Raw genomic sequence first — 12,948 nt, forward strand, 5'->3', positions numbered from 1 at the left:
TCCCACTCCCCCTGCTTGTGTTCCCTCTGTCACTGGCTGTCTCTCTCTCTGTCAAATAAATAAATAAAATCTTCAAAAAAAATATTTTATTACAAATTTTGGAATTTTCCCTCATGAAATTTTGATGTGTCAAAGTTGGCATTCTGCTCTTAATTCATGCATTATGGGAAGACTTTTTAAAAATCCTAAGTGGAATTAAATAACTAAAATCTGAAGACAGTTGTTAAGGCTTATTTTATTTATTTTTGTTGAATGCCGTGTAGTATACAGGAAGATAATACAGGTAACTTAGACTTTGAGTTGATTTCCTCACTGATGATCACAACCAGCAAGCATGCGTGTTCTCTCCCTCCCCTGAATGCAGTATTGCTTCCGTTTCCACTCCTTAGCAAAGTGATTGAAATCAAGTCTTATTCCTGTGATTTTATAAACATTTAAGGTCTTTGGCCTAATGAAATATACTGTGGTGCAAAGTGAAGATCTCTTACCTTGCTTGTAGTTCAAGGAAATAATCTGTTTTCTTTCCCTCCTTTGTCCGTCCTCCTCTCCACTTCTCAGAGACGTTCTAGAGTTATGTCACTTTGTGTTTTCTTTTTATCAAGCTTTGAGTGCGTTGCATTTCTTATTGGGCCATTTTGTACTCTCTCACTTTTAGCATTAGGATTTCACTTTTGTTTTTGCTTTGGCTGTGGTTGTGAGTGCCCTTAGAAGGAAAAAGAAGTAAAGGAAATACAGCATGTATGGAAGCTTATTTAGGTGTAGGGTCTGGCTCTCTCTGCTGTCTGTCTGCTGAAGGAAGTTTAAACAATATTGTATTCTAAAATTTTAAAGTTCTCAAAAGTAAGACCCTAACTCATTTATTTTTGCCTACCCATGATGGGCTAAATATACTGAACACTCAGAAAATGATTATTAATTCAAGCTGAAGGAAGTGCTTGAGATTTCCGTATTTTTTGGATGAATGTAAGTGTCAAGGACTTGTTCATAAGTAAGTCCATAACTAGATTCTTTGTGTATCTATAAGCCCTCAGTGTGTGTATAGACTCTTACCTGAAGTTTTCTTGCATGATCTTCTAGAGGGAATTTTTAACATAATTTATTGTTATTTTATAGGCATTATCGCACATTCATTTTTCTCTACTGACTACTCATTTTTTCCTATTGAGATGCTGATTGCATATTTTCCAAGCATCTTCAATTAATTAAAATTATTATCAGCTTCCTTATGCATAAATACTGTAAAATATTTCTGTTTTATACTTGAGGAATCTGAGACGTAAGTGGTTGACAGTTATCAGTAAAAATCCTATGATCATATCTAAATTGATAAGATTTCTAACTTAACTAGTAGTAAACCATTATCTATTATAAGTATTTATATACTCATTAATAATAATATTTTATTCCATTTTGATATTTTCACATTATATATCTATTTACTTATCAAATATTTGAGAACCTGTTCTCTGTTTGATTACAGAAGTGAGCAATTTTTTAAAAAACGTTCAAAGAAGACAATTTAGGTGATTCAAGCTTTAACATTTTGTGAGGTGGACAGTCTCCTATTGGGGAACTGCAAAATGGGGGGTAAGGCAGGAAGCATAGGTTAAAGAATAAAGAACAAGGAAGAGGAAAAAAAATCTGATTGGTTGGGACCACATAATCAATCTTGTTCTGGGTGAGAAAGCCAGAGTTGGCTTGGCACTTGGGGATTAGCTGACAGGATATAGTGTATTCTGGTCAAGCAGAGCATTTACAGGGACACAAAAGTTTTGATTTGCTCACGTGATGCCCCAGGTACAAGTGCCTGCATCTGGGCCTGGAAATTTATTTCAACAGCAGTACAACGGGATATGATCTTTACTCCCATGGAACCTACTGCTTAGGAAGGAATACAGACATTAAATAGGGAATTCACTCAAGGTGTAGCACTGAAAACAAATCTGTAGGAAATTTTACTAAGGAAGCGATATTTAGAAATGTTTAATCTAAGACCCAGTGACTTGGGTTTGACCACATGTGGTATAATAAAAAATATATTTGATCTTTATTCCTGGCTCCCAACACTGAACTTCTAAAATCCTTGGAATTTTCTGAGTGATGGGAGTGTTTTATTACTCATAAGGAGCCCCTGTCCAGCGCACTTGAGTTTATGCGAATGAGGTGACTCAGGGAGGAGTCTCTCGATAGCTTCAGAAGGGGGCCTGGTCACTAGAGGGACTGAACACAGGATTAGAGGATGGGAATTTTAGCCCCATGTCCTATCTCGTGGGAGGAAGTTGGACCTGGAAATGGAGTTGTAAGAACTCTTGAACAGTAAGATTCTGAGAACTTCCAGGTTGGTGAATATGTCACCATGCTAGAAAGGTGGCCCACCTGGAGAGGGCCTGGAAGCTCAGCACCCCATCCTCACTTCATACCTTGTTCTATGCATCTTTTCCATTTGGTTGTTCCTGAGTTGTAACTTCTATAATAAATAAGCTGGCAGTCATAAGCAGGGCACTTTCCTGAGTTCTTAATCATTTTAGAGAATTATCAAACCTGAGGAGGAGGAGTTCATGAGAATCCCTGAATTTGTAGTTGGCGAGTGAGAAGTGCAAGTTGTTTGGGGACCCCATTTAGAGCTGGCATTTGATGTCTTGGTGGGACTGAGCCCTTTACCTGTGGGGTCTTTGCTAACTCTGCGTAGTGTCAGAATTGAATTGCTGGGACACTCATTTGGCATTGGAAAATTGGTATCGAAAAAACACCACATTTAGTATCAGAAAACATCGTACACCAAGGCAAGAGGAAGTGGAAAAGGATTCTAATAGAAATGGTATGAGGAATTCTGGTGTGAGGATGTTGAGGTGGGAAGGGGCTTGACTTGTTCTAGGACTGGAATGAAAGTGTCTTAAAGGGTTGTAAGCAGGTGAAAACAGGATCAGATTTGAACCTTAATGAAACAATAACAGCAGCATTCCAGTTACAATGTAGACAATTGATGTTTATTAGAAGGAGGAAAATAACAGTTACAGAGAGTCTCATGAGGAAGCTGGTGCTGGACAGCACACAAGAGACACCAGAGATGTACTTAGGAGACCTGGCTAGTCAGAGTGGAGGTGGATACATGCAAGGTGCATAGAAGACAGCTCTCTGTGTTTTATGAAGCTTATAAAATATGCTTGATTCTGAAGGAAGAATTGTACAAGCAGCAAATCCAGAGATTTTACAGTGAAAGTTGAGATTCAGGGTGCTACAGAAGGCCTAGCATACATCCAGGTTTGTGTAACCTTGGTTAGGTTACTTAGTCCTCTGAATCGTGGTTTTTTCATTTTGAAAACAAGAACAGTAATTACCTTCGTACTTCTTAGGGCTTGAAAATCAAGATAAAGTGTGTCAGACCCCTTTGTGAATTTATTGTTGGTCAGCGACACTTTGCATCTGTGTTTCTTGCATAAACCGAAAACAAAATAAAAGCTAGTTTGGCTACATTTTTTTTTTTCAGATATTTTCTTCTGTCCTACTTATAATTGAGTCTTCCACGTAACTATTTTAGGAAAAGCCATTCTTATTTTAAGTAAAATTTTTTCCTCAGAGGTTCTGAAACTCTGTTTCAGGAATAGCCAGATAGAGGTGACCCTGATCCGTTTGTGTGTGAGGCCTTCTTTCTTGGGGCTGTAAGAGAGAAAAGAGGATGTAGGTGTGACAGTAAGGGTTCTTGTTTGTTTTGAGCTGGGGTTGGGAGGAAGAGGTGAGAGAGTGGTTAGTCAGTGAGGCAGGAGTGGTTGCAGCTTCCAACCTGGAAGTCCCTGAAGAGAAGCATGTTGAGCGTCAGGATCCATAATCAATCAGCTACGTGTTAGAGGAACAGTAAGTTGAAGAATGCATTCTGTAAGATGGTGGGCATTGGGCAGGGCCAATGCAGTCAGTTCACTCCAGAACCTGGCTTTCATGCTAGTGCTTCTCCATGAGTAGGTATCCTAGAAGACTTCATTTTCTTGTTAGGGTAGGGACTTTGTCTCATTTACTCTGCATCCCCAGAGCCTAGTCATGTATCTGGCACATATAATAGCTTCTTAATAAAGACTTGTTGAATAAAGGTGTTTTTGAAAGGCATCTTTGCAGTATTTACCAAGCACCTTCTTGGACCATATTTGACATGTGCAGTTTTGGTTCTGTGCATATTGATTCTCTGGAATATATTATGTACCCACATAATCCACAGAATGTGGTTGGTTCTCCCTCCTTAACATCTCTCAGACCTGTCCCCACACCCATTTCCGTGGCCACTTCCTTCACTGAATCCCTCTTTCCACCTGGATTATTGTTTTTAAGCTGCTATCCTGCCTTCACACCTTACACCCTTCAGCCATCCTTCCCATTGCTGTCAGGTGTGGCATCTCTACAGCAGAAATTTAATTACTTTCCTGCTAAAATGCTTAAATATTAAATAGTTCCCTTTTGTCATGAGTTTCTAGCCATGGTGTCCTAACACACTAAGGTGTCACAGTTGAGAAGTGGTAGGTGTGTCAGAGTATTTATGTTCTCATGAAGATAAGCCCAAAAGGAGATAAAAATGAGTATGGTGCCTTTTTTAGAATAAATATTGTTTTAAATGATTTAGGAAATCACAAGGGTGGAGACGAGCAGTTAGTAGAGAGGAGCAGCTAGAATGTCCTTCCCCCTTAAATAGCTAGAAGGAGCATACTTGTAAACTAGACCTCATGAGAAAGGTAAACAGTACTTCCCTCCAGAATGTTTTCATCATAGCAATACTTCTAGTGACTTTTATTTATGCTTTGTGTTTATTGTAAATGATGGTGCTTTTGTTTTAATAAATTAAAGCTATCAAAGAGCCGCATTGTATTTTTCATAACAGATATTTTAGTTTTATTTCTGACCATGTGAAGAATGAACCAAAGGACCAGAAAGATCAATATAAAAATGACTTTTTTCCATCATCCCTACACTTCTAGTAGGTTGAAATTGTTTTTGAAAGGAGTGATTGCCAACTTAAATTCATTTGTTATTGTCATGCATTAAGGTATGTAATGCAGTACAAACAATATGGTGATCAACTTATAAGTTAGGAAATAACTAAACCTGAACGTTGTTAATTGGAGGAGAGAGTAACAGAAATCCAAATAATATTTTATCCATTTAAATTTTCATCAGTCTGAATTAGTATTTTCCTTCAAATAATCAAATATGTGCACTGAAATATTGAGTGAGATATTTATACTAAGTCTCACTATCTAATTTATTTCTCCTATTGTAGGACTTTATGAAGGCCACTTGCTTTATAATAAATGCTAAAGGAGCATATTAAATGGTATTAGGTGTTAAAATGCAGTTAAATGAAATATTTTGCTTGAAGTGTCAGAGCATATCTCAAAGCCAATATAGCAGGTGGAAATTAGAGCAATTCCCACAAGCAAGAAAACTTATAGAGAAGGTGAACTCAATTCGACTTAAAGCCTTGGCTGAGTGTCATGTGTTACAGGCTCAGGGGAGACCTGTAGGAAGCCAGGCTAAAAAAGCAGCATTTGGAAGCCACAAGGACAAAGCAGAGATATAAGCAGCTGAGCATCATGGGTTAGAATTTGCCGTTTGAATCCAAGCAAGATAACTGCCTAATAGAATACAAATCCAGTAGTCCTCAGAAAAATGTGACAGAATTCAGTTCCTGTATCTGCAGTGTCTATTTTTCTACAAAAATATTAGAGATGCAATTAGGCAGTAAAATGTGATCCATACCCAAGACAAAGGCAGTCAAAGAAACTATTAAGCCAGATTTGAATTTAGCAGACTTCAAAGCAGCTATTTTAAATATGTGCAAAGAATTAAAGGAAAATATAGTAGGAATGAATAAGTAGAGAGATAATCTCAGCAGAGCTATGTAAACTATATTAAAAACAAAACAAGCTGGGTAGTCCTAGAACCAAAACACACAGTTACCATAAAACAAACAAAAAATGCCAGATGGGCTCAAAAGAAGTTTGGAAATATCAGAAGAAAGGAATAGCAAACCTGGAGACCCAGTAGAAATGACCCTGTACAAAGACCAGGAAGAAAAAAGATTGAAAAAATAAGTGAATAATACCTCAGAGAACTGTGAAGTAGGCCAATATATATGTCCTTGCAATCATGGAAGGAGAGATGAGAAAGAGGCATATAAATGTTTGAAGAAATAATGGCTCCAAACTCCCCAAACGTAGTGAAAAACATGAAATGATAAATCCGAGAAGCTTACAGAACCACAAGAAAGAGGAACACAAAACCATTCCCAGATGTAGTATGGTAAAACTCCTCTATGATAAAGAGATATGTTTGAAAACCATCAGAGGAAAATGACACTCGCTGTTTACATTTCAAGGGAAAAACTGAAAATATTTGTTGTTAATCATAAAATTTGAGTTTTTAAGAAAAAAATGAAGATTTTGGAAAGCTTGTATCCACCAATAGCTTCCCCATACTTTGAAAGATACTTATGATATTGATGGTGATATTAACAAATGTGATTAAAAAAATACTGTAAAATGAAATGTGTTGACACTTGAAGATTCACATAACGAAATCTGCATAATTCAGTGAACCAATGTTTTCCAAATAGCTGATGCATGATGTTACAAAATCACTCACTGGTAAAAGATACATTCAAAGTGAAAAGTAGACCAATGGATTTTAATGTAACAGTACGAAATGGCTTCAGATTATACATTGCAACTACTTGTTCTGAAACTACTCCTCAGGGTTTATTGTGTTATCAAAGAAAAGTAACTGCAGTTACCTGAAAAGGCTATTAAACTACTCCTCCCTTTCCAAATATCTATCTCAGAGGGACTAGATTTTCTTCATATACTTAACCCAGAGCAACACATTGTGAATGCAGAGGAACATTTGGGCATTCAGCTATCTTCTTTTAAACTAGTTACTAAAGGGGCGCCTAGATGGCTCAGTTAAGCATCCGACTTTTAATTTGAGCTCAGGTCATGTTCTCAGGGTCATAAGATCAAGCCCTGTGTCAGGCTCCCCACTGGGTGTGCAGCCTGCTTGAGATTCTCTCTTTCTCCCTCCCTGCCTCTCACCCCCACAACATGCGCATGCTCTTTCTCTCTCTTAAAAAAGAAAAGAAAAAAAAACCTAGTATTAAAGAAACTTGCAAAAATATAAAACAATGTTCTTTTATTTTGGGAAATTATCGCTGTTTTTCATAAAAATATGACATGTTAATATGTTGTGAATTTTGTTACTTTAAAATTAATTTTTAAAAATCTTAGTTTTAATTTCTAATACAGTAAATGTCAGTAGATAGAAACCACATTCACAGATCTTTGGAGTCCTTCATACTTTTTAAGTGTAAAGGTGCCCTGAGACCAAAAAACTTGAGAATTGTTTTGAGTCTGCTCTGTCTTCAGATTCCTTTGAGAGCATCAGACTGGAAAATTGAAAATATCTTGTAACCCAGGAGATTAGTGTTTTTGAGTATATGATGACATTCAATTTTTGTTGATATCCTTGATTATTTTCAAGTAGACCGTATAGTACGCAGTACAGGATGCTGCTTCCTGCCTTTGATGGCAACTCCCCCCACCCCCACCTTTGATACGTTTTTTTCAGACCTGTTATTTTCAGCTGGGAGCTTTACCAGGAAAGCAATAGGGGCCTTTTGCAGTGATGACTAATCCTTCTTTTCTTTTCTTCTTCCTCCTTTTGTTATGTTTAGAGGTTATCAAGGGAGAGATGTTCAGAAAGTGTTGGAGGGCCTCTATCATGGCCTTGCATAGTCACTTGCTATGCTATTCTGAGTTGTTATTCACTTCCTGGGAAAGAACATTAAACACTTGAAAACAGAATCATTGACGTTTGTCTCATATGGTGTGAAGAAGAATTATAAAGATGGTAACTGAGAGAAACTCATCCAGAATTTTTTTTTCTTTAGTCCTACTTATAATCTGTTAAATGCATGTGGCGATGCTTGTTTGGTTTTATAACCTAGTAGATAAGAAGCACAATGTGCCAGAAATAAATTTTCTATAAGGGTTGGTCATTACATAAATGTGTAGTAAGTGTATTTTAACATTACAGTGTATTTTAACATTCCATTGCTTTGTTCTTTGACAAAAATAAACCACTAAAATAAAAGCAAAAAAAGCCCACCTACTTGCATAAAACGGAATTATTCCCAATTTCTTCCATGTGTTCCTGCTTCTCCTGTCTCTTCTCCTTTTCCATTGTTTTAGAGATTTCATATTTATTCATGAATTTGGAGCATTCCTTACTATTAATGAGCTTGTGTTGATCTGATTATGAATTTTAATACTTAGATTACTATGATCATAAAGTCATCAGACAAAAAGAGAGTTTCTGTACCCTTTCTTCTGGCCTTTTATATTTTCATATAATATTTTTGGGAGTTTTGAAATTCACACGTGTATGGACAAGAGCACAAAAACAACTTTATTTTATACTCTATTTCTTTGACATTTGAGTTATGTGGAAGTAATAAAACTGACCACTTTTCCCATGTTGTATTTAAGGGACTTAATGGTGATTTACTTTCTGAACCATATTTTCATTTTATTTTTGAAATGACACAGATTTCCTTTCTCTTTGCAAATGATAATGGTTCTGAAAGTCACATAGTGGCTTTCACCAGAATAGAAGGCTTCCAATTTGAGGATATCAATTAGAGAAGTGTTTATTTGGGTTTTCAAATAAGACTTGATTATTCATCAGCTGTTTTCTTAAACCACAACTCCTCTTGTGTTTTCTTAGGTCAGAGATGAAGAGGAAGCCTTTCTGGATTGGAGTGATGATGATGATGATGGATTTGATCCGAGCACACTTCCAGATCCAGATAAGTACAGAAGCTCTGAGGAATCAGGTAGTGAAGACCTGGAAAATAAAATTAGGTATGTTTTTACTTTAAATAGGATTAAGTATATGGATCTTCTCCTCTGAATCCAGAGAATGTGTAGAGACAAATGTCTTGTGCTCGTCTCATTTTGGGGGCCCTTTTATTCTTTCTGTTACCACTGTTTGTTGTTAAGAGTTATAATAAGAGTTTGTTTTTTCTTTCTCTGTTCTTGTCCTCTCCTTCTGAATCCTTCATGCTTAAGTATTTGATGCAGTAGGGTTTACTTAACGCAAACAAAGGCAGAATTTTATTTTGATTCACTGTCAAAGGACTCTCTTGAGACTGTTGTTAAAAATTCTCTGAATTTTAAAGAAGGGCAGTTATACTTCACATTTTTTTATATAAAATTAAGTAACAAATACATAAAATAATGGAAAACTTATACATAAACAGCCCTTGACAAATTCTCTCAATTTAAAATCTGTTCATTGTAATGTGAACTTATTTGCAACCATGCCAAAACCAGATGAAATGCAATGAATTGAATAATAGTATGATTTGCTCAGCATTTGTTTTCAGAGTATTGTGTATTAGATTTCATTGAGATTGTATTAATTTAAGAGTTGAGGACATGAACTTCGTGGACATTCTAAACCAGTGAGCCTCTTCAGGCAGAAGGGAGGTACTAATGACAGTTGAAGTTAATATGATTGCAAGGCAGAGGGAGCTTGTTGGAACCCCTACCTACTAGCTCTGGGATTTGGGAGTTGGAGAGAGAGGCCAAAAAGAGCTATAATATGGTTTTAAGTAAGAACATTATGAAAAAAATCTCAAAAAAATTATCCCCTAAGGGGTAAATGCTAAAGGGGGGATCATTTCACATTACTCTTCATTTTGATCTTGTGTTCATTTAAACATAGCTATTGGACAGCTAAGTAGTAGACATAATGGTTTTTTAGTATTTCTAGTGAACGTAATAGCAGACTAAGTAGTGAACATACTAGCTTTACTACCACAAGAGGTACCACAGGTGAAAATAATTTGATTATGATTTAGAAAAATATGTAAATATGTGCCAGAAGGGTTAAATAATTTAGGTTCAGGGCATATTCCTAATCTTGAGAAATTGATCTTTAAGAGGAAATATGCACACTTTGCTTCAGAAAGTTTCTTGGTGCACATGTTGAGGCCTTGATGAACTAGCAGTGCATTAAGCAGTTAAGTGGACGCTTCCCCATATGTTCTAAAATAAACGTCCCTTTTTCCCAGTTGGTTTATGTGATCTCCATTTTGATAGATGTGATCTAACTCAACACATATGACTTTATATCATTAACTTCTTTTAAAAGACAAAATTCAGTTGAGTAAAATTTAAAGATTTTAATTGATTTATTCAACAATTCATGAAATCAGGCAGCATCCCATCTAGCATATACAAAGGTGCTCTGAAGAGTTGTACAAAATGAAAGGCTTTTATAGGTAGAGGGGAGCAGGAAAAGGAAATTTTTTTTTTTTAATCAAAGAGAGGCTTGTTTAGACAAGGTCACCTTCCTGTGGGGGATGGAAGGGGTCTATTTGGGCAGATGACTTCACTAGTGCTGACCAGGTGATTGCAGATTGACTGGCTTTAGGTCACATTCCTGGGAGAGGCTGAAGCCACAACTAGGTTAGGTATTAAGTCTTGGTTTATTATAATGTGGGGCTTGGCACAAGTGACTCCATTGGGGGCCTGTTATCTCCTTTTTAACACTTCCAAATGTTTCTATATAATTTTGGTCTCTGGATGGAACATTCATTGGTTCTCACTATTTGTTATTCCCCCATGTTTTGCATATCTGTCTACTAATATACCTTTAAAACATAGAACCTACCTTTGAAGTCATTGACCACATGTCAGCATTCCTTCTGCAAATAATTCATGATGATTTTTTCTCTAACAATTCTTATGATAGCTTCTGGGTTATCCTTAATCTGTGTGCAGCAGACACTTCATTTCATTCTTCCGGCATTTCTTACCCTCATACTGACATTTCCCTGCTACCACCTCATTAATATGACTTGTTCTCTAATAGCTTCACGTGCTTCATCCTCTTAACTAGCCTGAAAATGCTTCCAAGCTAGAAACTGTCTTTTGTGTCAACATATCCAGCTCCTGCCTCTACTCCTTTGTCCACTGTTAATGTCATAGGCCCAGAGAAGGCCCTGAAATACTTGAATTGATTAATTGATTGATGAAGGAGATTTATAAAGTAAAAAAAAAAGAAGTATAATTATCAGCAACTATATAATTGGTCCTAATAGTTTAAATGATACAGGAGGTGATAGATAGAATAGATGGTTGGAGAACTGGAGAAGCCAAGTTCAGATAGTGTAATGGTGAGGGACAAGAAGGCCAGAGTACCTTGAGAAGCCAAATCATCTTAAAGGTTCAGATGGAAAATAATTAAAAATTACATGAAAATTAAAATGGTTTTAATTTCAGGCATGGCTAGTAAATCTGCATTAACAGAAATTGAAAGGAATTGGTAAACTTGTCTTAAACTAAAAAAAATTGTCTTTGTTGAAGAAAGTATCAACAAGGGCTTACTCTTTTTGGCACATGTAAGGACTTCCTAGCAGTTTTGTTTTTGTTTTTGTTTGTGATGACAGTGATTATCTAGTCTGACCCTCTCTTCTTACAGATGAAGAAACAAAGGCTTCAGGGGATAAAATAATTTGTGATTACAATACTAAGTTAGGGATCAGGGTATTGTGTGTAAATCAAATTGACTCCATAGTTCTAACACTCCAATGAAATTATATAGAATTACTCTAGCATTAGGAAGGGTAGCTTAGGAACACTGTCTGAAGACCAGTTTAATGTCATTTGGGTAAAGACTTGATCCACGAACTAATTATAAGATAGATTTGACTAGGTCACGGTCTTCCAAATTCAACATTACTAACCTGTACAGATAATTCTTTGTTTTGGTGGGTTGGGAGTAATCGTAGACTGTTGAGCACCATCCCTGGCCTCTACCTTTAGTGCTTCCCCAGTGCTTCCCCAGTTGGGACAACCAGAAGTATCTTCAGACATTGCCACATATCCCTCAAGGAGCAAAATCTCCCACTGGACTAGACCCAGGATGGCACGCCCATATTACTGGTGGTTGACTTCCGTATCCCTCATATCCAGTATGTACTATGCCTATATTCCTTTCCCTTTAGCCCAAGCAGTCCTTCTCAGTACAGCTGTATCAATCAGTTGGGATTCCTACCCAAGATAAAACCTGTTTGCCATTCCCGAACTAAGGCAGGATGTTGGATAGTTACAAGGAGCAGCCTATGTGTGAAATTCCTATAAATATTCTACTTCCATTTTTCTCCCTTTCCCCCTCTGTGTTAAAATGGCCTCAGTGAAAATGAATAAAGATAAGTATAAACTAAAACCAAAATTGTTTTTAGGTAAGTAAAAGTATTCACAAGTAAATCCATGTACACCAGCATGTCGATAGTGGTAATTGCTGTTGCTACTGCTGTTTGTAGTACCAGCACCAGGGCAGTTTTACTGTCTTGTTCCGGTTTGGCTGCATCTTTTTTTCTTTGCCTCATAAATGAGGAGAGGTGCTAGGGTTTTGTGATGGCCGCTTCAGAGGGCTCTCCTGGCACGGCACAGGTCTTATTCGCTGCACTCTCTCTAACCTCAGCTCCACAGTTGCAGCAACAGTGAGTGTGTCAGCCTCTTGGTCATCTTTGCTCTCCCAGTGGGTTATCCCTGATTATTATCTTCACATTTTCCGATATGAGTTAACTTTTATGGGACCAGATAACACCAGTTTGAAAATGGCTTAGTCCCGAAGTAAGTAGCATGAGCCAGTTTCTTTGAAAGTTTCCTCTGGGTATTTCTCTGTCCTTTACCTCAGTGATACCCCTAAATATTCAGCATGAGTAACACTTTTGTCTCTGTACATGGAGACACAGAGTCAGTGGGAAGTAAGCAAAGCAGAGCCAGATGCCGTGGAGGATGACGGAATCCAGGGTCGATAATTCTTCCTCAGGGAGGCGTGATAGAGTTTTAAAGAGTGTACCTCCTGTCTCCCTCAGCACAGTGCACAGTGCAGTAAAAG

The 12,948-nt window shown here is 37.1% G+C and overlaps 1 protein-coding gene across 1 annotated transcript in view; it reads left to right on the forward strand.

Moving 5' to 3' along the window:
• The window catches only part of DDX10 (DEAD-box helicase 10), a 257,415-nt gene that overhangs the window by 211,734 nt on the left and 32,733 nt on the right, over positions 1-12,948 (forward strand). The window contains exon 17 of the mRNA XM_026505809.4: positions 8,761-8,897. Coding sequence (XP_026361594.2) covers positions 8,761-8,897 — 137 coding nt within the window. The remainder of the gene's footprint in view (positions 1-8,760; positions 8,898-12,948) is intronic.

Source organism: Ursus arctos, unplaced genomic scaffold, assembly GCF_023065955.2.
Source record: "Ursus arctos isolate Adak ecotype North America unplaced genomic scaffold, UrsArc2.0 scaffold_22, whole genome shotgun sequence".
NCBI lineage: Eukaryota > Metazoa > Chordata > Mammalia > Carnivora > Ursidae > Ursus > Ursus arctos.